The sequence below is a fragment of the Varanus komodoensis genome, unplaced genomic scaffold (genome assembly GCF_004798865.1).
Source record: "Varanus komodoensis strain SLA01 unplaced genomic scaffold, ASM479886v1 scaffold7_1, whole genome shotgun sequence".
Classification (NCBI taxonomy): Eukaryota; Metazoa; Chordata; class Lepidosauria; order Squamata; family Varanidae; genus Varanus; species Varanus komodoensis.
In genome coordinates this window covers 8,451,639-8,474,348 of record NW_025336479.1, presented here as the reverse complement: position 1 = coordinate 8,474,348, position 22,710 = coordinate 8,451,639, and the positions used below count along the sequence as shown (strand labels likewise).

Genomic DNA, 22,710 nt, shown 5'->3' with positions numbered 1-22,710 from the left:
GTGAGATCTGCCTAGCCTACAGGTATGGCAAAGCAATAGCAAAAACACAGAAGCCTGTTGGAGTGAGGGATGGATATGCCTATTTTCACACCATTAAGAAGTTCCTGTTTAGGACCAGAGAGTCTTTCTGAGATTCTAGAATTTGCTGGAGTGCACCCAGAGCTTGCTCTCTTCATTATTTTCATGACCAAAAGCTACTTTTCGCTCTCTTCCCGCCTCATCCTGCAAACAGCCCTGCTATTGCCCCGCCACCCTTGAGAACACACTGAGATATATTTCAGTTTTCCTTAATGACAGCTGAAGGTGTGGGAGCTGTTTCATCAGGACAATGTTCTGATGAACGTGCCAGTGGATCAGAAGAAACTGTTAATCTCAACTCCTCCGGTTCTTAGGTCCAGTCTGATAAGACCTCTTGCAACTGCTTTTGATCCAAAAAAATAGTCAAGCTAGGTTTGCCCATAGAGTCCTAGTCAGTTGCTAAAACTTGCTGCCTTACTGTTGCATGCTAAGCCAGCAGATGGCAGCAGAGAACAGACAAACCTTCCTTCCTTGGCTTCATTTTCTTGACACAATCCTAAGGAATGCCCAAGTTTCTTCTCAAAATGAGGTGGTTCACTACCCCACAAGCTGACTTTTCTGGACTCAGGCGAGTTAATCAGTAGCCCACTCTGCTGCAGAGGACAAAGGACACGATGAAAGGATTTAAATGCATGAGGAATGTGGGGGAAGCAGACTTTGGGATCCTGCTTAGGTTCGGGCAGGCAGATTTCTTTCTGAGCTTCCTGCCTTAGTCTGAGTTTTGGCTGCTTCGAGCGAGACATGGAGGTGGTTGTGTCAGGAGCTCTGCTCCTCCTCTGCGTGCTCCTCCCTCTGCTCTTCTCCACCTGCACAATGTACAGGAGGAAAGGCCAGCTGCCTCCAGGACCGGCTCCCTGGCCCTTCCTGGGGAACCTGCTGCAGAAAGATGCCCTGCCTCTGTACAAATGCTATCCCAAGGTAAGACCAGTTCCTGCAGTAGCTTCTTCCTGGTTCCTTTGTACCAGGTTAAAAGACAGGGAGGGTTTGCACAGCATGTTAATCCTCTGGGGAGTTCGGACCATGCAGCATGATGCCAATTCTCCTGTGCTTGGCAAAAAATCAGTCATGGCAGGAACTTCATACTGCTTCTTCCTCTTTTCCTTCCTTGGCCCCCCTGTGGCATCCCCAGGGACACTGTGGGGCACTGAGATATCCCCTTGAGCTTCCCACATAGAAAAAAAATATCATGAAAGCCACCCTTAAAGGGATTTCCCCACCATCTTTGCAGCACCTGGGAGGTGCCACCGCCCCCCCCCCCCCAAGGAACTGCAGTGGTACCATTCTCCATGATCATCCATGATTTTTCTGAGCTGAAGCATTCCCATCCCCTTTGCACACAGAGCCAGCCTGTCCGAATATCCTACTCTTCTGACATGGGCAGGAAATGGGGAGGGGAAGCAGGTGACAGGTATCCAACGTGCCAATTGGGCACCTCCTGTGGTTGTCACTGCTGCTGCCCCCAGTGCTCCCATTGTATCCCTTGGGATGTTATCCATAGGAAGACTGAGGGGGAAATGGGTGGTGGTGGTACCTCAGGACTCCTGCCATGCCTGATGGTTAGTTGGGCATATGAGGATCTCCTAGGCAACTTTAAGCCTAGAGTGACTATGAAGCAATCCTTGGCTTAATTGCTTTGCACACAGCAGTGTCCCAAAGGGACCCAAATTTCTGTATGATTTTACTTTCTCAATTGTTGCTGCTTTGTTTGTTGTTTGATTTTACTGTTTCTATTGTCCCATAGAATTTTGCAGGAGGATCTCTTTTTCCCCCTTTAAGCTTCCAAGAGGCGAGTTACTGAGAAGAGAACACTTAGGATCACTTTAATTTTAGAAAGATTAATATGCAGCACTGCTTGTATACGCCACATGTGGTTTTAGAACCTTTGACCCACTTTGTTTCTTCCTTTGGCCAAAAGAACGGCAGGCTTGTTGATCAGTTCTTCTTGCATAACACTGCATACCACTTTCCCTCTCATGGAAGCTATCTTCTTTGAGTGTTCTAATGTTACTGGTCTAGACAGCATACTAAAAAGCAGAGACATCACCCTGTCAACAAAAGTGCGTATAGTCAAGGCTATGGTTTTCCCAGTTGCAATGTATGGCTGTGAAAGCTGGACTGTAAGGAAGGCTGAGCGTCGAAGAATTGAGGCCTTTGAATTGTGGTGCTGGAGGAGACTTCTGCGAGTCCCTTGGACTGCAAGGCGATCAAACTGGTCAGTCCTAGAGGAGATCAACCCTGCCTGCTCTTTAGAAGGCCAGATACTGAAGATGAAACTCAAATACTTTGGCCAACTAATGAGAGGGAAGGACTCCCTGGAGAAGAGCCTAATGCTTGGAACAATTAACAGCAAAAGAAGAAGGGGACAGCAGAGGATGAGGTGGCTGGATGGAGTCACTGAAGGAGTTGGTGTGAGCTTGAGTGGACTCCAGGGGATGGTGGAGGACAGGAAGGCCTGGAGAAATGTTGTCCATGGGGTCGCAATGGGTCAGACACGACTTTGCGACTAACAACAACAACAACCACAATGTCACTGGAGCTACCATGGGGGGATGTGGATTCCAAAGAGCCTGCAACCATGGGGGACATGCTCTGGCCAGGCCAGTTATCTGTGAATGGAACTTACCAGCTAGCATGGCTATTTGTTCTGTTGCTCTGTACTGATTTGGGGCTGCCATGGTTCCAGTTTCCTATAGAAAAGACCAGATATGGCCCTTACAACCAGCAAAGAATATGAGCTTCTATTTTGGGCAAGAAGAACTAATCAGTAATTTGGCAGAATGGAATGTCCATCAGTGTCAAAGTCTATGGCTAGAAAGGAGCAGTCAGCTGACTCTCCCTCCCTTCTAGCCATCCTGTTGGCATAGGGATGCAGAAAGGCAGGTTACGCCGCTCGTGTCTCCCCATATGCCGATGCTGCCCATGGCCCAGGAATTTTGGCCCATGGGGAGGTGATTACACTTCACTTCCTATGTCTGTCCGAGACTTCAGGAGGAGCGCATTATGAAGCCTGTGGAAATGGTTGGGCTACAGCATCAGAATTCTTTGTTTCAATAGAAGTAAATGATTCATCTGCTCATTCCCAAAGAGCTTTTCAAAGTTGAGAAAGATGGCTGTTGCCTGGCCACAGGGCTGCGGTCCAGGAGACACAAGACAAAGGCAAAGTGTTTGTGAGAGGGAGGAGGAAGCAGGTACGGGTGCTAATGCTGAGCTGTGATGCACTGCAGGCCATTGGGTGGCATCGCAAAGCCCTGGAGGGCTGTTGCTCACCCTGCTCAGATGTCTGGAGCAGTGGCATTGCAGGTGGGGTGGAGGGGTGAATTCAGGTGTGGTGGAGGCCATGGCTGACCGCTGCTTCCGCTCCAGTGTGCAACCCCTTCTAGTTCCATGAAGTGCGGTTGAGGTCGTCGACAGAGGGACGTGGCAGAACCACGCGGGCCTCCTCCCCCAGACAGCTCTTGCGCAAGGAACGGCCTGGTGCTGAAGGCACGTGGTCCCATGTTCCCTCCTGGGCTGGGACTGGATCTCTTTTCCGCAGCGAAAGGTGCTTCTTTTGATTATGCTGAAATGCTGATGGCATTGCTGGCCGAGCGACTCCACACCTCCAGAGCTGCAACTCAGTCTCCTTGTACGTATTTCCCAGTTTGACTTTTGCAAAGGACAAAGGCCTGACCAATTGGGTGTGGTGAAGCATATCGAATATCTCCCTTGTGGGGAGACTTCTAAATCCAAATGTACACTAGGCTGGAGCAGCGGTGGTGGTGTTCTGGTAGTCCATCACCTAAAATATATTGCAACTGTCCCTTGTATTTGGTCTTCTCTTCAGCTCATGGAGAAGTATGGCTCCATCTTCACTGTCTGGATGGGACCAAGGCCTCTGGTTGTGCTCTGCGGTTATGAAGTGGTGAAAGATGCTTTGGTGGGTCATGCGGAAGTGTTTGGAGGGCGTTCTGCCATCCCCATTCATGACAGAGTGTCCAATAGCCAAGGTGAACCTGCTCATCTTTCCTTGTGTGTTCTTGTTTTGTTTAAGCTCCTCTTTAATTTGGGAAGCAAGTCAAGATAGAAGTCATAAATAGCCTGGGCTGAGGGGCAGAAAGGAAAGCCATCCTGAGACATTTGTACTGGACAGGTTAGAAAAGGTTTTCATATAGAAAGAGAAAGAAAGAAAGGAGGAAAGAAAGAGAGAGAGAGAGAGAGAGAGAGAGAGAGAGAGAGAGAGAATTGTAATATCAATTCCTCGAGATGCTGCATCTCCTTTTCAGGTGAGGCCTCCCCTGTGCACAAAAACAACCCTTCCTTCCTGGTCTGAGGATGGACAAGGAGGGGAAGTGTCTTAAGGCGAACTAGGAAAACGGGAGATGGCAGGGTGGGGCTGGATTTCCTGAAGTCTGAAAGAAGGATAGAGGGGTTCAAATACCAGTGAAGTCATCTAGGGAGCCTCCTGACTGAGTGGGGACTTGAACTCGGGTCTCCCCAGTCCCCACTCTGGAATTTGAATGGGGAAAGCAGTGCAGAAAACATTCCTGGTCATTTCTGTTGGTTGTGTATTAACAAAATGATGTTTATATTTCTGATCACAGGACTCTTGAAAAGTGGAAGTGAGATAAAATGGAGGGAGCTGCGCCGTTTCACACTTTCCACCCTGCGGGAATTTGGCATGGGCAAGAAAGCAATGTCTGAGAGGGTGCAGAAGGAAGCTCTGTGCTTGGTGGAGGAAGTGGCCACCACACAAGGTGCTTTCATGTCTAGTTCATTCAGAGAATGGGCAAAGGGAGAAACAACCCCAGGCAGAGGGTGAAAAGTGAAAGTAAAAAAGAGAAAATTAGAACAGGCCACATGGAGAGAAATGTTTCCAAATTAAAACAGTTTCTTCTGCTTTGCTCTGCATCAGAAGGAAAGGAAAGGAAAGGAAAGGAAAGGAAAGGAAAGGAAAGGAAAGGAAAGGAGAAGCATTACTAGCAACAGCATTTCGGTAGTGCCAGGCAGAGTGTGAAAAAAGCAAATAAAAAAGAGGGAATTGGAATGACCACATGGAGATTTGATGGCAATGTTTCCATCAGTTTAAAACCCGGCCCTTCTCTATTGCTGTGCAGGGCAGGGCAAGGAAGGGAAGGATTAGTAGTAGCAGCATCTCTCTAGTGCCAGGTTTGTCCACGTGATGGGTCCGTGTGCCAAGTGCTGAATATATTGGGAAAATACCATGTGAAACCAGGGACATTCCTATCTCATGTGGGATATCTGCTTTCATGGTATCAGAGCACAGAAGAATCTTAGCTTTCATCCTCTCCATCTTCCCATTTCTTCAGAAAAGATTTTCCACTGCCGGAAAAATAGGGGAAACACTGACAAAAGAAACAGAGGAATAGGATTAGGATTTTTTTGGACTTTTGTACAGGAGGCATTTACAGTGCGCTTGTGATCTTTCATGCATGGATATTTGCAGATCCTCTACACAATGTTGTCATCCTCCCAGGATCTTTCTCCTGTTTTCCAGCCACATTTTAAAGAGGGAGAATAATGCAGTATTTCCTGCAGGATCCATGGCTTCTCCCTAGAAACGTTGTGTGAAGTTCAAGTTCTGTTTTATGCTGCAGCAGCAATAACAGCATCTTGTGTTGCGTAAAGGAACATACAGGAAGAGGAGGACCCCTGGGAAGGATGCGCTAATCCTCCCCCGGCCCTGGTGAAGTGCTGGTCAAATGCCTCACAGGAGAAGCCCGCTGTGCCCAGTTTATGGCAGGAGGAAGCAGAGGGCACGGCAGCTGCAGGGTAACTGCAGCTGAGGGGTGGGCATTCTCCCAGGCCCAGAAATGTGAGCACCTCTCTGTGGCTTCATGTCTTTCTGCAAATGTATCGGCCACTGAACATACTGCCAGGGCCGTGGTGTGCAAATGCACACTAAGGACTCCAGTATCGAAATACAGGGTAAGGATAAAACAATGACAGATCTGATGAAAGTGACAGACAGACTCGGGAAAGCCTGAGCAGAGAGGTGTATCTTGAACAGGCACCTAAGGCTCAAAACCAGCTGCCATCTGCCTACCTCTATTATTTGAGGAGTTAGTTACACAGAAGAGACTGAAAAGGAATAAGGGTACCATGGAACGACTGTCTTCCTTATGGCATTTTCAGCATCAGGAAGTTGTATTTGCCATGGGATCTGGGAAGAGGGCTCCAGTCTGCCAGGCCCCATTTACCGTGTCCTGGTGTGTCCACAGGGAAACCCTTTGACCCACGGAGAATCATCACAAGTGCTGTTTGTAATGTGATCTGCTTTGTTCTCTATGGGAGTCGGTTTGATTACACAGATGAAAACCTAATAGAGCACCTACGGATTATGGACAACAGATTTAAGTTCCTATGCAGTTACTATGGGACGGTATGTGGCCTGTTTGAACCCTCGCATAAGCTGGCAATCCCCTTCCAATCTTAACCTCTCCACCTCTCACCTCGTGTGCCTACTGGTCCCTAAACTGAAAATGCTGTTGGATCGGGCACAGCTAAAATGTCAGAGACTTCCGGAGGCTGCGGTATGTAGAAGCATGGGTTCTTTGGTCAGTCTGGGGGCACAATATCTCAGGGCAGATAGGAGGGGCTGACCATTGGCAGCTGCTCTTCCTTTCCCCCTCTCCTTGACTGCTTCCTGCATGGCCTGCAAGAGCTCCCCCTTTTCTTCAGGGGTTTGGCCACAGTGTTTCTGCATTGCCTCTGATACAGTGGCATTCTAGGATGGCAGTGGGGTGTTTCATGTGAGAGGGCCTCCAATTCCCCCTGCCCCTATCCAGGACTGTGCTGCCAGACTGGAGGTCATGGAGACAGGAAATGCTTTGGAGCAATGTAAAAGCGAGAGTTTGGGGGAGCAGAGAGAAATGGACTGCTGATTGTGCCACAAGGGGGCTGTAGTTGCTAAGAGTGGTCTGCCGCACTGAATTTGACTTCCCCTGCCCTAAAAACAAAGTCAGAGAAATGAGAGCCAGTTTCCACTGGGGTTTGGGTAGGGGCATAATTTTCAGCTCAGGGCCGGGCAGTGTGTGTCTATGAGTGCCCTTTCCTGTGATGAACCATGTATCTTCCCAAAGGTGGTGGGTCAGTCAGTATCAAGTGGAAACCAAAGGCGGCCTTTGGGTCTACTCCATGAGACGAGTGGCCAAGCCTGAGGAGCCATGCCTGGAGTAAGAGGCACCAGACAGAAACCAGGCCCCAGATAGGTCCCCCTCTCAGGCCATCTGCCCTGACTGGCTGCATGGGCAGCACTGTCCACTCTAACCATGGGGAGGGCAGGCCTGATAATCCGCTTGCAGGTGGAGGGCTTCTGTCACTGCCAGTTGTTTCCATCCGGAGGAAACCATTTAGCCTGCCCGCTGTATGTTGTGCGACTCCACAGCTTGGTTGACATAAGGAACAACACCGTCCTTGGTACTCTAGAACTCCCATGTTCTAGAGCAGCTATTTTTGATAGGTTTTTATTTAGGATTTTCTGTAGATGACAACATTAATGAACTAATGATGTAACAAAATAAAGCAAATACAAACAGCATCGAAACAGTGGCAAATTCTTGGAAGCCCATACATTGATCAGCAAATATGCTTCCATAATCATAGTGACTTGGTGTCCAGAAAAATATATTGTCCAGCTCCTGGCATGTTTCCCATTGTCTTTAAAAGATTGCCATGTCTTTCATGCCAATTGCCTTGCTGCAGCCTACTTCCAGGTGAATTCCACTAATGTTTGTAACGTCATCACTCAGCAGTGAGTGGTCCTCAACCAGAACTCCCCATCTTGGCTTTCCAAATGAGGAGAGCTCAAGAGCTGCTCTGTGATACCTTTGGGATTCCAGCTGCGACTGCAGTAAGCAAATCTAAAACACGAGACTCCCGCTGTCTAAGGAGGAACGCACCGTTTCTCTTCCAGGTATACAGTGCTATGGCGAATATCATGGACTACCTGCCTGGATGGCATAAGAAAATCATGGCTGAGGCTAAAAAGATGTGCGCCTTCATCCGTGCAAAGGTGGAATCCCACAGGCTGACGCTGGATCCTCAGAACCCCCGAGACTACATTGACTGCTTTCTAATGAAGTCAGAAAAGGTGCTTCGGGTTCTGCAAGCACTTGCAGGGTCACTCAGGCCTGATCCTGACACTAAGCTGGACCAGGCACCCTGACAACTAGAGCTACCTCAACTGCTTCTGTACCGAAACTGCTTCCCCATCCCCTGGAACAAAGATACAATCAAGGGTACCTGCTGCCCCATTACTTGGCCCAATCATTACTTGATTTGAATTAAGCCTATATATACATGGGGGAGAGGAGGGGAGGGATTCCATCTGCTTGGAAAAGGGTTGGGTGTCTCTGTTTCTTGTGTCCTTCTTTCGAGAGCAAATGCTCATTCTCTCATTTTCTCTCCACCCCTATTTACAGGACCAGATCTCTCCTGAGAATGTCTACAATAGTGAAGAGCTTGTCATGTGTGTATTTGACCTTTTCCTTGCAGGGTCAATAACCACAAGCAATACTTTGCTCTATGGCCTTCTGGTGATGGCTAAGCTGCCACACATACAAGGTAAGCAGATTCTGGGTTGTAATGTTTTGAGAATGCAAACAGATTCTTCTGCCACCTGAGTCATAGATGTCTATGCCTCTACTCTGTTATTTATTTATTTATTTATTTATGGATTTATATCCTGCCTTTTTCCTACAAAGGGCTCAAGGCAGCTTACATCTCCTCCTCCATCTTGTCCCCACAACAACAACCCTGTGAGGTAGGTTGGGCTGAGAGTCTGTGACTGGCCCAAAGTCACCCAGTTGGCTCCATGGCTGAGTGGGGACTAGAACCCAGATTGTCTGAGTCCCAGTCCCACGCTCTTAACCACTACACCACACTGGTTATCCATCTGAGCCATCTTTTTCCCAAGCTAAATAGGCTGAAATGGTTTAGGGAGATTGATGAGATTATATAGCCTGCTTAGTGAAGCAAATCTCTGGCGGCCTTCAAATTCTTGCCTGTAGTTCGACCTTGGCCTGTTACAGTTTCTTAAAGAATCTCCATTTCTGAAATATGATTCCACATGAGTCAATCTGGCTGTTTGTATCATGTCCAAGAAGGTCCAGGATGAAAACTCTGCTGATTGTGGTTCAGAATTTGAGAATCCCATCTTTTGAATGTTTCTCACTACAGCAAAGGTTCAACAGGAGATTGATGATGTGTTAGGTGGCAACCATACCGCTGGCATGGAGGAACGGATGAGGATGTCCTTCACCAATGCCGTCATCCATGAGATTCTACGATTCCGAAAAACGGCTGCTGAGGTTTTTCCACGTGAACTGACTTGCCATACAGAATTCAGGGGATACACACTCACAAAGGTATGAGATGAGGCACCTTGAGGGAAAGAAATGAAGGAATTTGCCATCATGTTCATACCCTGGTGTTGTAGGGAGTGTTGCATTTTGTTTCCACTTCCCTGATGCCTTGCCATAAGAATCCATTTTCTTGCAGAAGAAACAGCTGAGCTGCAAAAATGGGAGACTTCCGGAGACAAAGTGAAAGCAATTAGTTGGGTTAGGATTTCTTTGTGTTTTATTTTATATTCACCATGACCACACCTGTCATTGGTCAACTCAAACAAGTTAATATGGCCACTCAAAATTGTCCACTCTGTTTGTGGGCAGAGCATATGGAAATTGAAGAAGCAGCTGTGCCAGCAGACCTAACACGATTTGGTTCCTTCATATGACTCCAGACCTAGTCATGTTCCGGGACATTGGTGGCGGGAGGGCAGCTACCACACCCACTCACACAACACAACTGCTGGACAATGCATGAGAAAATTGTGGGCAGCTCCTCTTCTAGGCTGTGTGCATCTCACAAATTTTCTCAGAGTAATTTCTTCTGAAAAATTAGGCTTATCTGTATATGCAGCCACACACATGACATCAAAATTACTTTTGTGCTTGTATTATGAGTAAGGAGTATTTCTGCGCTGTGATGGATGGGTTGCAAATGCAGAAAGCAAAACTGAGCAGGTATCATCCAGCAATTTTTCTGGGGATTCGCCTGGCTAAACTAGGAAGGAGTGGAAAGCAGGGCAGGATGAACTGATGGAAGAAAAAGAGAATTGCTCAGGAGAAACCCTCTCATCCCTCGTTAGTAGCAACCCATTCTGCTCAAGGCACTCTTCCACTTTCTTTCTCAAAACTTGACTTAGATATCCATCAGGCTAATATCCATATGAATACCCTGCCATAATGTGGAAGTGAGTAATGTAACCTGTCCGTTTTCTTCTTGAAGGGCACTGCTGCCACTGCACTTCTTACATCTGTACATTTTGACCCTCTGCAATGGGAAACACCAGAAAAGTTTAATCCGCAACATTTCTTGGATGAGAAGGGCCAGTTCAGGAAGAGGGATGCCTTCATGGCCTTTTCAGCAGGTAATGTGCTTTGGTCAACATGACCTAACTCACAGGCTTGGTGCTCATACTCATGGTATTTTGGGGCATAGTACAGGTTCCTCATGATTATCTGTTATCTTGGCTTCTCCACCAGGAAAGCGGGCCTGCCCAGGGGAAGCACTGGCTCGGACGGAGCTTTTCCTGTTCTTCAGCATTCTGCTCCAGAACTTCACTTTCCAGTTGGTTGAAGATGGCCAAAATATCGACATAACATCTTTCAAACAAAGAGATCAATATCCCCTGATACGGGCCATTAGACGTTGAGACTGAACTGTACTCACTCACTGAATGTCTCATGATTAAATATAAACTTAGGATGGCAGACAAGAAGAACTTCTGAGACATTCTGTTACTTCCATCCATTTGTTAACTTGTCCTAATTAAAATGAACCACACATTCAAGTGCTATTAATGTACTTTCAAAAATAAATATACATTTTCCTGAATGTTTGTTCTTTTGTCCAGGTTCCACATAAGGCAGTAGTATTCTCCCTAATATATAATCTTTGTTAATAAGCATTCAGGTGGAAAGAAAGGGCCACTTCTGATTCCAGCAATGAACCTGATAAGATTAGGAAAACAAGCAAAGCAAAAACAACTAGAGCTGGATGGTTCAATCTATCTCTAGTCCAGATCATTTCAAAATTGTTAGTTCCTAAGTGTGTTTGTTTGTTGATTATTTCAATTTGTGTGTTGCTGTAATAGCCCATATCTGGGCATTCTGTGTAGTATTTATTTATCCCACCCTTTGCAGTGATTCAGGGTGGCGATAACACAAATAAGACACAGCACTACAATAATATATAAAATCAAAATTACAAATAATACTAACTTTTAAAATTCTGGGAAAATAAGGTTTTGACCTGGTGCCAAAATGAAAAAAGTGTTGGCACCACGCGCACCTCTCTGAGGAGCCCATTCCATAACCTGGGCACCACCGCAGGGAAGGCTCTTCTTCGGGTAGCCACTCTTCTGATCTCCTTCAAAGAGGTCTCCTGAAGAAGGACCTCCACTCCAGATCTTCAAATATCTAAGTCCTAAGCCATTTAGGGCTTTATATTTATTTATTTATTTATTTATGTATTTATTTATTTATTTATTTATTTATATTTTTTGATTTATATCCTGCCTTTTTCTTCCAAAGGGCTCAAGGCAGCTTACATCATTCTCCTCCTCCATCTTATCCCCACAACAACAACCCTGTGAGGTAGGTTGGGCTGAGAGTCTTTGACTGGCCCAAAGTCACCCAGTTGGCTCCATGGCTGAGTGGGGACTAGAACCCAGATTGTCTGAGTCCCAGTCCCATGCTCTTAACCACTACACCACACTGGTTATCAATCTGAGCCATCTTTTTCCCAAGCTAAATAGGCTGAAATGGTTTAGGGAGATTTGAAACCACATTTAAAGTGTCCGATGAACTGATTGTCTATGAATGCTTGTGCCAGAATATATTTTTTTTCCTGTTTAAGGGACTACCTGGCACTTCACTGCTTTTGCTGCCTGAAAACAGACTCCTAAAGCTACCCCTCTGGGAAAAGCAGGACTGTTAAGCTGGGCATTTATTGCCTGCATGGGAGAACCTAATTCCAGCACTCTCTTCACATGACAGCTATATCTTCTGCCCACTGATGCTTCTGCAATGGCCTGACAGCAGCTGAAAAGCTTAGTCTGGTTACCTGAAGGAGCGCTTACATCCATATGTGCCCGCCTGCTCCTTGAGATCAGCGGGAGAGGCCCTTCTCCAAGAACCCTCCATGAAGGATATTAGGAGGGTAGGTACTCGGAGGAGGGCTTTCTCTGCGGTGGTGCCCAATCTATGGAATGCGCTCCCCAGAGAGGTCCGCCTGGCGCCGTCGTTATTTGTTTTTCGGCGCCAGGCGAAGACCTTTTTATTTAAACATCATTTTAATTGCTAATATTATTTATCTATTTTACATCTTTGGCCTGGATGTCTCTAATTATATTGTTTTTATATCGTTATCATTTATTTATTGTTGTGAGCCGCCCCGAGGCTTTGGCGAATGGGGCGGCATAGAAGCTTTCTAAACAAATAAATAAATAAATAGTCTGTCAGAGAGGTAAGTACTTGCCTCTAGGTGCTGCATGAAATTAAAATCTTGCCATCATCGGTATTATTATGATTTGTTCATGCATTCTGGAAACTGACAGTGCAAGGAGATGAGCTTAGTAAGAACAAGATATGCTGGATGAGATGGCCACTCCTCAGCTGAGAATCAGCTGCATGGCAAGCAGAAACAGGGCATGGTCTGCCCACCATGACACATCCATCCTTGTGAAATATGGTGCCTGATGCATTTGTGCAGCAACTGTTAAAGGCATAGGAGAGTTATTTCCCTATGAGAGCCAGTGTGGTGTAGTGGTTAAGAGCATGGGACTGGGACTCAGATGATCCGGGTTCTAGTCCTCGCTCCGCCATGGAGCCAACTGGGTGACTTCCGTGGCTGGCTTCGTGTTCATGAGAAGCATGCTGGTGCTGCCAAGGAGGCCAGGGAGGGGAGGGCAGCTAAGTAGGAGCCAGCTGGGAGCTGTGTCATGCCAGCACCCTGCCGTGGGCCTGATTCTCCAGGTGTCAACATGGTATTTTTTACCCTCACAGTCCTGGTGGTTAGGGGATTTGCAGCACTTCGTTTTGAGGATTCTTCCTGTGCAATGTCTTGCATCGATCTTGTGCATGGAAAATATGTCTGTTGAGGCCTGGGACCAGAGCAACAGTATGGGTGTGAACATGGGGTGTGAGCAGCCATGTCTGCCTTTTGTATGAGATATGTGTGGCGGGGACACAACTGATGTCTTGCTTCAGGCAGCAACATTTCTTGGGCCAGCCCTGACGAGAGGCAGGCAGTAGCATTACAGTACTTACGGTTTGATTTACATAATGGTTATTCTGGGCTGACCCAGAAATTCTGGGCTGACCCTTTATATATGAGGGTCTTGTAGTCTGTTGTTTAACACCTTTGGGTCAAACAGCATAGGAACAGCCAAGGTCTGGGTGTTACTGACTACACCCCCTGACCCGTGCTAATAGAGAGCAAAGAGCATGGAAAAGGAAGGACTTCAGAAGGAATGCAGGGAAGATACATGACAGTCTGAATTTGGGCTCCGTGTAGGCTCAGACAGGCACATTTCTTCTTTCCAGCTTGTCTTTCTTTAATCAGTTCATTGACCTTCTCAGGAGAAAGATGGAGGTGGCCACTGGAATGCTGCTTATTCTCTGCATGCTCTTCACTTTGTTCTTCTCAGCCTTCAAAATGTACAAGGAAAAGGGCCAGCTGCCTCCAGGACATGCCCCCTGGCCTTTTCTGGGGAACTTCCTGTAGAAAGATGTCTTCCTTCTGTACAAATCCTAATCCAAGGTATGGACAGTTGTAGTTTCCTTTATGGATGTCGCAGCATTTTACTTGGGTTCATCTGTGCCTCAAACCTGAACACAAGCACATTTTGCAAGCAAAGCTTGTAAATTCCCAAGCCTGCAATTCTGCTTTGAAAAATACACATTTTAAAAAGACACATTTTGGAAAGATGTGCATTTTAATACCTGTTGTTGTTAGTCGCAAAGTCATGTCCGACCCATTGCGACCCCATGGGCAACATTCCTCCAGGCCTTCCTGTCCTCTACCATCCCCCGGAGTCCACTTAAGCTCATGCCGACTGCTTCAGTGACTCCATCCAGCCACCTCATTCTCTGCCGCCCCTTCTTCTTCTGCCATCAATTGTTCCCAGCATTAGGCTCTTCTCCAGTGAGTCCTTCCTTCCCATTAGGTGGCCAAAGTATTTGAGTTTCATCTTCAGTATCTGGCCTTCTAAAGAGCAGTCAGGGTTGATCTCCTCTAGGACTGATTGGTTTGATCGCCTTGCAGTCCAAGGGACTCACAGGAGTTTTCGTCAGCACCACAATTGAAAGGCCTCAATTCTTTGGTGCTCAGCCTTCCTTATGGTCCAGCTTTCACAGCCATACATTGCAAGTGGGAAAACCAAAGCCTTGACTATACACACTTTGGTTGGCAGGGTGATGTTTCTGCTTTTTAGTATGCTGTCTAGATTTACCATAGCTTTCCTCCGCAGGAGAAAGTGTCTTTTAATGTCTTGGCTGCAGTCCCCGTCTGCAGTGATCTTGGAGCCCAGGAAAATAAAATCTGTCAGTACCTCCATTTCTTCCCCATCTATTTGCCAGGAAGTGAGAGGACCGGATGCCATGGTCTTAGTTTTCTTAATGTTGAGTTTCAAGCCAACTTTTATGCTCTCCTCCTTCACCCACATCAAGAGGTTCTTTAGTTCCTCTTCACTTTCTGCCATTAGAGGGGTATCATCTGCGTATCTGAGGTTGTTAATATTTCTCCGGGCAATCTTAATTCCAACTGGTGATTCATCTAGCCCCGCCTTTCTCATGATGTGCTCTACATATAAATTAAATAGGCAGGGTGACAGTATATAGCCTTGCCAAACTCTTTTCTCAAGTTTGAACCAATCAGTGGTTCCGTGTCCAATTCTCACTGTTGCTTCTTGACCCGCATACAGGTTTCTCAAGAGACAAATAAGGTGGTCTGGTACTCCCATCTCTTTAAGAACTTGCCACAATTTGTTGTGATCCACACAATCAAAGGCTTTAGCATAGTCAATGAAGCAGAAGTAGATGTTTTTCTGGAACTCCCTAGCTTTCTTCATGATCCAGCGTATGTTGGCAATTTGATCTCTAGTTCCTCTTCGAAACCCTGCCTGTACTTCTGGTGGTTCTGGGTCCAGATACTGCCTAGCTTGTAGGATTTTGAGCATAACTTTGCTAGAATGTGAAATGAGTGCAATGGTGTGGTAGTTTGAACATTATTTGGCATTGCCCTTCTTTGGGATCGGAATGTAAACTGACTTTTTCCAATCCTGTGGCCACTGTTGAGTTTTCCAAGTTTGCTGGTATATTGAGTGTAGCACTTTTATTGCATCGTCTTTTAAGATTTTGAATAGCTCAGCCGGAATACTGTCACCTCCATCAGCTTTGTTGTTGCTCAGACTTCCTAAGGCCCATTTGACTGCATACTTTCATACTTGAGCATAGGGCAAAAGTACTCATCTGGGTGCATATTTTAAAAATACATATCCAAATGTGCCTTCTGTTTTCAGATCTAACAAAATTGCTCATCATCAGGAATGAAAATGAGGCAGATAGAATTATGGAGTGGAACTCAGAACCTCTGAGAAATTGAATGTTGGTGATATTTTCACTGATGAGTCTTCTGGGAGGAAAGGATTGGTAGAGGGAGACAGAAAGTTGATTTTTCACTTCTTTGCTCTCTTCTTGTTTCTTACTCCCGTTTATTCTCACTCCAGGAGTGTGCCTCAAAGGGGTTCAGATTTCTTTGCCATCTCCCATCCCAAATACTCATTGCTTTATTTGTTTCATTTCACTGTTTTTATTGTGTTAAAAATGCAGGAGAATTTCTACTTTTTTAAGACGCCCTGAAGCATCTTACTGAGAACCAAGTACAGGGCATTACTGTAACTTTTAGCACACATATATATCAGATAGGAGTCTGGAGTTCTCAGGCTTTTGTGTCTCCACTTTCTGCCATGAGTCAGCTCTATTCTTCTACTTTACCAATTCTGTTTGCATGAAATAGTCTAGCAGGTTTTTGTTCTGATGAAGCCAGGAGGCCAGTGCACATGTCGCTTCTGCTGCCTGCCTATGCTCATGAGACAGAGAGTGTATCAAGCCTCTGGAAAACAGCAGGACTTGGCTGGTGTTCCATACTTGGTTTGGTTGGCCATATGGAAGCAAATGATTCCAATGGACTTCTACGAAAGTATGCCTGAGAACATAAACTAAGGGAAAGACACAAGATCTCTTAGACCAGATTTCTTTAAACAGTTTTGGCACCATCAACGTCACCACCAAAGAGGTCTTCTGTAATAATCACATGCTGCCCGGACCTAGCCTCAGCTTATTATGCCGTATGATTTCATTTTTGATGACTGGCTGGCATCAAATCTTATAGTTTGTGGTAGGGAAATGGTTTTTTGCTTCGTCATTTTGAAGCATTTGTTGGGAAATGCAACAGCCCCAGGAATCATAATGAACAAATGACTCTACACCATTGGAAAAGGAAGTTCATTTTTTTCTACATTGACACACATGTTGAGGAGGTTCAGAATAACCTCTCCTTGTGGAGATATACAAATAGTAGGTTTTGACAGCTCCACCCCAACCGACAACCATCAGAAGCATCCTGGCAGCTCATCAAATAGAAGACAGGGCAAGCAGTTGCTATGATAATTATTCAAAAGGAGGTTTTGTTGCCTAATTTATTGGGCTTCTTTCTGATTCTCCCTTCAGCTCATTAACAAGTATGGATATATCTTCACTGTCTGGATGGGATCAAAGCCTCTGGTTGTGCTTTGCGGACATGAAGTGATAAAAGATGCTTTGGTGACCCATGCTGAAGAGTTTGGAGGGGGTCCTATCCCCATCAGAGACAGAGTCGAGAAGGGTCAAGGTGTGTCTTGCTTATTGTTTTAGCTCATTTTTTATTTTAGATACATTTTCTAGTTCCACAACTCTCACAGCCAAACTAAACATGGCATTCATGGTGTTTATGCCATGGGCAGTGCAATTCAATGTGGCTGCCTATAGCCCTCTAAACCCAAGAGGATTATAGGCATCCAATGGAGGGAGGGAAAGGCATGAAGGTGTAGATCACCCCTAGATTTCTCTTGTCCTGCAAAAGACTTAAACATCCAGCTTCATTTGTCTACGTTGTTTACACTGATTCATGAGGAGGACAGGCTGAGCCACTGTCAGGACATATTGCATCCCAGCAGAGCCTCTTGCTTCCCCTCCCCTCCCACCCACAAACCTCTGGTCTTTTGACTTGGAGCACAGGCAGTGTGGAAAGAACCATGTGAACTGTGAGGGTGTGGAGGGGAGGGAAAACTCCAAAGCCAGAGTCCCACCTCTGAATATTTAGGATTCTGGCCATGATTGTGCAGTCTAAAAAGTGGCAATGTTCAGTCGAGGCATCTTTTCTTATTTGGGCTGTACATCTAGGGTTGTCGGAAAGAGCTGATGTACATCTAGTTTATTTGCCTGTATACCTAACCCTCTTCTTAGTACATTTTCTTGGTCAAAGTGGATTCTCCAGGAACCAAGGTGTTAGGAGGTACACAAAATGACAGCAAGTTTGAACTTTCATAATACTCTTTACTGCCCATACTTTATTATTATGAAACTATGAGATTTAGTTCCACCACTTCAAGCACTAATTCCACCACTTCAGGCATATGTTGTTTATATTCCTCATGGGTTGCCAACAATGAGGACCTGAGTCAGGGAAGAAAATATAGTAGTGATGCCAAATACTAGCCTTATTTTCTAAAAAAATGTAGGTAAATTCAGAACAAGATTCTGAGTTCTGTGAAGTTTCTTAACAGATCTTTCAGCAAATGAAAAGTATCTGTTTATAGCTGTGACTACAAATGAAAACAGTGTTTGAGGAAAGAAAGTACTATGATCTTTCTGCTGGTTCCTGTATTTTGAGAACTTACAGCCTTTGTACATTTTTGGTTTCAGGGTTGAACAGCAGAAATGAGGAAAAAAATGAGGGAGCTTCTCCAGTTCACTATTTCTACCCTGCAGGAATTTGGCATGGGGAAGAAAACAATGTCCAACAGGATCCAAGAGGAAGTTCTTACCTGGTGAAGGAAATGGCTGTCACTAAAGGTCCTCTCATGTGCAGTTTATTCCAAAGAAATTGAAAGCAGTCCTCTAAGGGATAAACTATCTTAGGGAGACATGTTTTTAAAAGAAAAGGGAATGGACCACATGGGAAGTTGACTGGGTTGAAAGTGAGAAGGGTGGCTGCTTTGGCAATTTGTCTTCAAGGACAGCTGGTTGCGACTCATCAGAATCAGAATCAAGGTAAAGCAGAACAGGAGGAAGTCTGGGGGTACGGGCCAGGCCAAGACAGTGAAATGAAAGAAGCAGAGGCATTTATCTCAAAGCCAGACTCCCCAGATTTGCAGGCAGTTCCTGGGAATATTCAAGATATACAGCAAGCAGAAGGGACCCTGAACAAGGGAATTTCTCAGACACAGATGATGTAGCATCAGCAGAGGTAGGCAGCCCAATTAGATGACTGGAGGTATGCTTACTTTCAAATACTAGCAGCTGATTTGCTATATCGCAGTATAGAAATTTATACAATTTATAGATAGATGTAAAGTATATGCATAGATGGAAAGACAGGAAAAAAGTGTAAAAAAAGTGCAGAAGACAACAGAGGAAGCCCTTGTGGCTCCACAAAAAGTTAAGTGACAATCTGAAAGAAACCTGTGACTGTTTTAAACTGGTGTCTGATCTCGGTAATGGCCTGGTTGTGGGCCAATAAGTTGAAGCTCAATCCAGATAAGAGGTGTTTTTGGTGGAGAGTCAGTGTGTTCAACTGGGGAATTTTCAGATTATTTTGGATGTGGTTGCGCTCCCCCTAAAGAATAAGGTTCACAGCCTTGGAGTACTCCTGGATCCCAATCGGTCACTTTTGGCCGGGGCAGACTCAGTTTCCAGGAGCACTTTTTATTAGCTTTGGCTGATCTAAGAGCTGCATTCCCACTTGGATGAGCGGAATCTTGCAATGGTCACCCACGCACTAGCAGACACCCACTTGGACTACTGCAACATACTCTGCGTGAGCTGCCTTTGAAAACAGTCTGTACCTCGCGACTTGTGCAGCTTCGGGCAGCATGCCTGCTGGTGAGCCTGGCACTCATGAACTCATCACACCAGTCCTTTGCAGGTTACATTGGCTGCTGGTTGCTGCCTGGGCCCAATTCAAAATACTTAAAATAACATACCAAGCTCTAAATGGCTTGGGACCAGGTTATCTGAGGGAGCACCTTTCTCCATGTATACTAATCCAGTCACTGTGGTCTTTATCCAAATCCCTCCTCTGCATTCCTCCCCCTAAAGAAGTGAAGGGGGAGTTTGCAAGGAATAGATTTTCAAGTATAGCAACTTGATTCCATTGGGGTTCTGGTTGACACCTACTCTTTTGGCTTTCGGGCACCAACTAAACCCACAGAATTCTTGATTTTCAATGATCTTTTAATCTTTATTTAATAATGTGCTGCTGCTAATATGTTTTTTAAATGCTAGATACTGATATAGATAAATTTAATATTTTTTGTCTTATTTTGGAGATTTTTATGTATATTCTACTTTTATTTTTTCTCTTTTGTTTGTTTTGGTTTTATTTCATTTTGATAGCTTACTTATGATTTTACTGTTATTGGTCCTTTGTTATTGTGTATTGCCATGTTGAGTGTTGTACTGTTTTATGCTATCTATGGATTTTAATATGATGTACACTGCCCAGAGAGCCTAACGCTAGTGGGGTGGCATATACAACGAATAAACCAACCAACCAACCAACATCCCACTATGCCTAAATTTCTTATAAGTATATACAAACTCATACCTGGAATGAACATACAGGAACATCTGTACTGCTATTTGCTGTGTACATTTTTTTCTCTTTTCAGCAACACAGGCAGCAGTTGAAGAATTGGTGAAAGAGCAGTGGTAGCAAGAGAAGAAGGCCAAGTTGCTTATGGTTGCTTAAAGTTTTATGCACTTAATTCATAGTCTGTTCTTATCACAAAAAGTGTAATGCCTCAGACTCAGTTTTTGAAACATTCTTTCAGTTTTTAATTCTGTAGTAAGACTAAGGATGTGGGAATTCCTTTTGGCAGGCCTCACTATTTCCATTGCCCCTGCAGGGCAGGCCTTCAATCTACAGACTCATCACAGGTGCTGTATCTAATGTGATCTGCTCTGTTATCTATGGGAGACAGTTTGACTATCATGATGAAACCTTCCTAGGGCACCTGCGCATTATGGAGAGCCAAGGTAACTTCTATTTCAGTTTTTCAGGCCTGGTATGTTCCTCCTTCTCTGTTGCTAATGCTCCTGTCTGCCAGTTCACCTTCCTCACATGAAGCGGAGAATGTACAGTCATGTTTGTTTAGGAAAGCTGAAATGTCTGATTTCTGAGGTAGTGGGGGATGGGGTGGGTTCTTGGGCATGCCAGTGCCTATACATTTTGGGGTCTGACCCAAGCCGCTCACCATTAGTAGCTGTTCTTCCTTTGCTCCTTTCCCTTCATTTCACTGCTTTCCATGTCAGCTTTCTTTGATGGTGGCCTGGCTTCAGCTTCTTCCTGACCTTCCCTGTCCCCACATGGATGTAGGAGGGAAATAGAGGCTGCCAGGTGTCAGGATTTGGGCCTGGTGGCTGGAACCAGAACACCTACCTCAGTATTCACAGGATTGGTCCCAGGCTTTCAGCCTGCTGATGAACACCAGCAGAGAGCCCTGGGGGAAGAGGTATATCAGAGGAAGCTCTTCCCCTCAGAACTGGCCTCAGCCTCACAGGGTTTCCTGTTTGCTACACTGCCTGCATCTTCTCTTGCCTTCTCAACTCTGCCAGATGGGCCTTCTTACTGACTGTGATGTGGTTCAGCGCCTGCATCTAGCCTGACCTTTGCTGTATTTGGATCCTGTACTTTGGTTTGTCTTCCTGGTTGCTGACCCCGGCCTGTACTGTGACTACAACCAGGGCTTGCCATTAAACCTTGCATTTGGACTTTGGGGTCTTTCTTGCCTGCAGTTTTGTTTCTCTGGTCCTGGTGCTGCTGTCTTGTTTCCTTCTGCTCGCATCCTGGTCCTGGACCCTGACACCAGGGGAGCAGGATTGACTTATTTATTGGTGATGGCCTCCATTCACCCTGTGCAATATTCCAGAACACTGTAAATTCTGGAGAAAAGGAAATATTCCCTTGGCCATCAGATTCAGAATACTGTTAAGAAAAAGAAAAAAAAGTGGCTGTGGAGCAGAGTGAAAAGACAGGCTAATACAGACTGCTGCTGCTAATAATGATCTATTTCTGCATAATTGCTGCAACATTTGTTGGGGCATATTTTTCAGCTCAGGGTCTATGAGATCTCTCCACTGTTATCTGATCTTGAAGCAGGTGTGGGGAGGCAATCTTTATCAAGCAGGACAGGAACATTGGAATCTGGGATCAGATTATTGGACTACCCAGCCTATTACATCTGGCATGGAGTTTCAGGCAGAACGTTCAGCCCTATCTGGAGAGTCCAAGAACTGAAATGGTACTTCGTTTGCACAAACTATGTGCTCTATCACTGAGCCACAGCCCTGGCAGTCTTTGTGGCTACAGGTTGAGTCGCCAGTCCTGAAAACTGAGTCTAGAACAAGAAACTTAGAGGAGCCCCAAATCGCAGAGGATTCCTCCTCTCAAGTCATCTGCAGTGACGGGCTCATGGGCAGCATTGCCCTCTCTGGCCTTTGGAAGGGCAGTGCTAAAGCTCAGGAAAGATCAGACCAATAACAAAGGATGTTTCCAGACCATAAGTTCCTGCTGTTTCACTTGGAAGGCATTGTGAGCTCTTAAAAGGTTTTCTGTTTTAAGGAAAAAAGGCAGAAAACATTGGAAGGCTGGAAAATGTTGATAGTTGGACCTCCTGTAGAGTTCTGTGAATGAGACTGGGTGCTGGCAAGATAAAAGCCTCATCTGGAAGCACCCCAATTTGGTCTCTGAGAGCCCTGAGTGGTGCAAGCAGACACCTGGGTTCTGCTGCCTGAATTGTGCTGTTCCCAGTACTAAATCTCCCTGTTGTTCCTATGTGTCATTTAGTTGTCTCTGCCTTATAGTGACCCTATGAACGAACACCCTCCCAAATGTCTTACCCATGACAGCCCTGCTCAGATCTGTAAATAAGAGAATATTAAAGACAAGCTCTGCTTTACAAGAGAAGAAGCTTCAGAGTTCTGGAAGTACATTTTCTGAATGTTTTATTTCAGCAAAAGTCCAATGGGAGATAGATGATGTGGTAGGTGCCAACCATGCCCCTGGCCCAGAAGACCTGGTAAGGATGCCCTTCACCAATGCAATTCTCCATGAGATTCAACAATACCAAAAAAAAAAAAAAAAGAACATCGAGACCTTTCCATGTGCAGTGTCTTGTCATACAGCATTCAGGAGCTACACTATGCCTAAGGTATGATAATGCAACCACTTGTAGGGAGGAAAGGAAGGAATTTGTTAAAATATACATGACCCTGATGTTGTGAAGGAATTCAGGCATGCTGGCTT

The 22,710-nt window shown here is 45.5% G+C and overlaps 1 protein-coding gene across 1 annotated transcript; it reads left to right on the top strand.

Moving 5' to 3' along the window:
• Positions 1 to 693: 693 nt before the first annotated feature.
• On the top strand, positions 694 to 10,977 carry LOC123035609 (cytochrome P450 2C20-like). Its single transcript, XM_044454004.1, has 9 exons — positions 694 to 996; positions 3,902 to 4,064; positions 4,659 to 4,811; positions 6,297 to 6,457; positions 7,991 to 8,167; positions 8,499 to 8,640; positions 9,256 to 9,443; positions 10,369 to 10,510; positions 10,626 to 10,977. Exons 1-9 carry the CDS (start codon positions 820 to 822, stop codon positions 10,793 to 10,795), a joined length of 1,473 nt encoding a protein of 490 aa, XP_044309939.1. The 5' UTR covers positions 694 to 819; the 3' UTR covers positions 10,796 to 10,977.
• Positions 10,978 to 22,710: the final 11,733 nt, after the last annotated feature.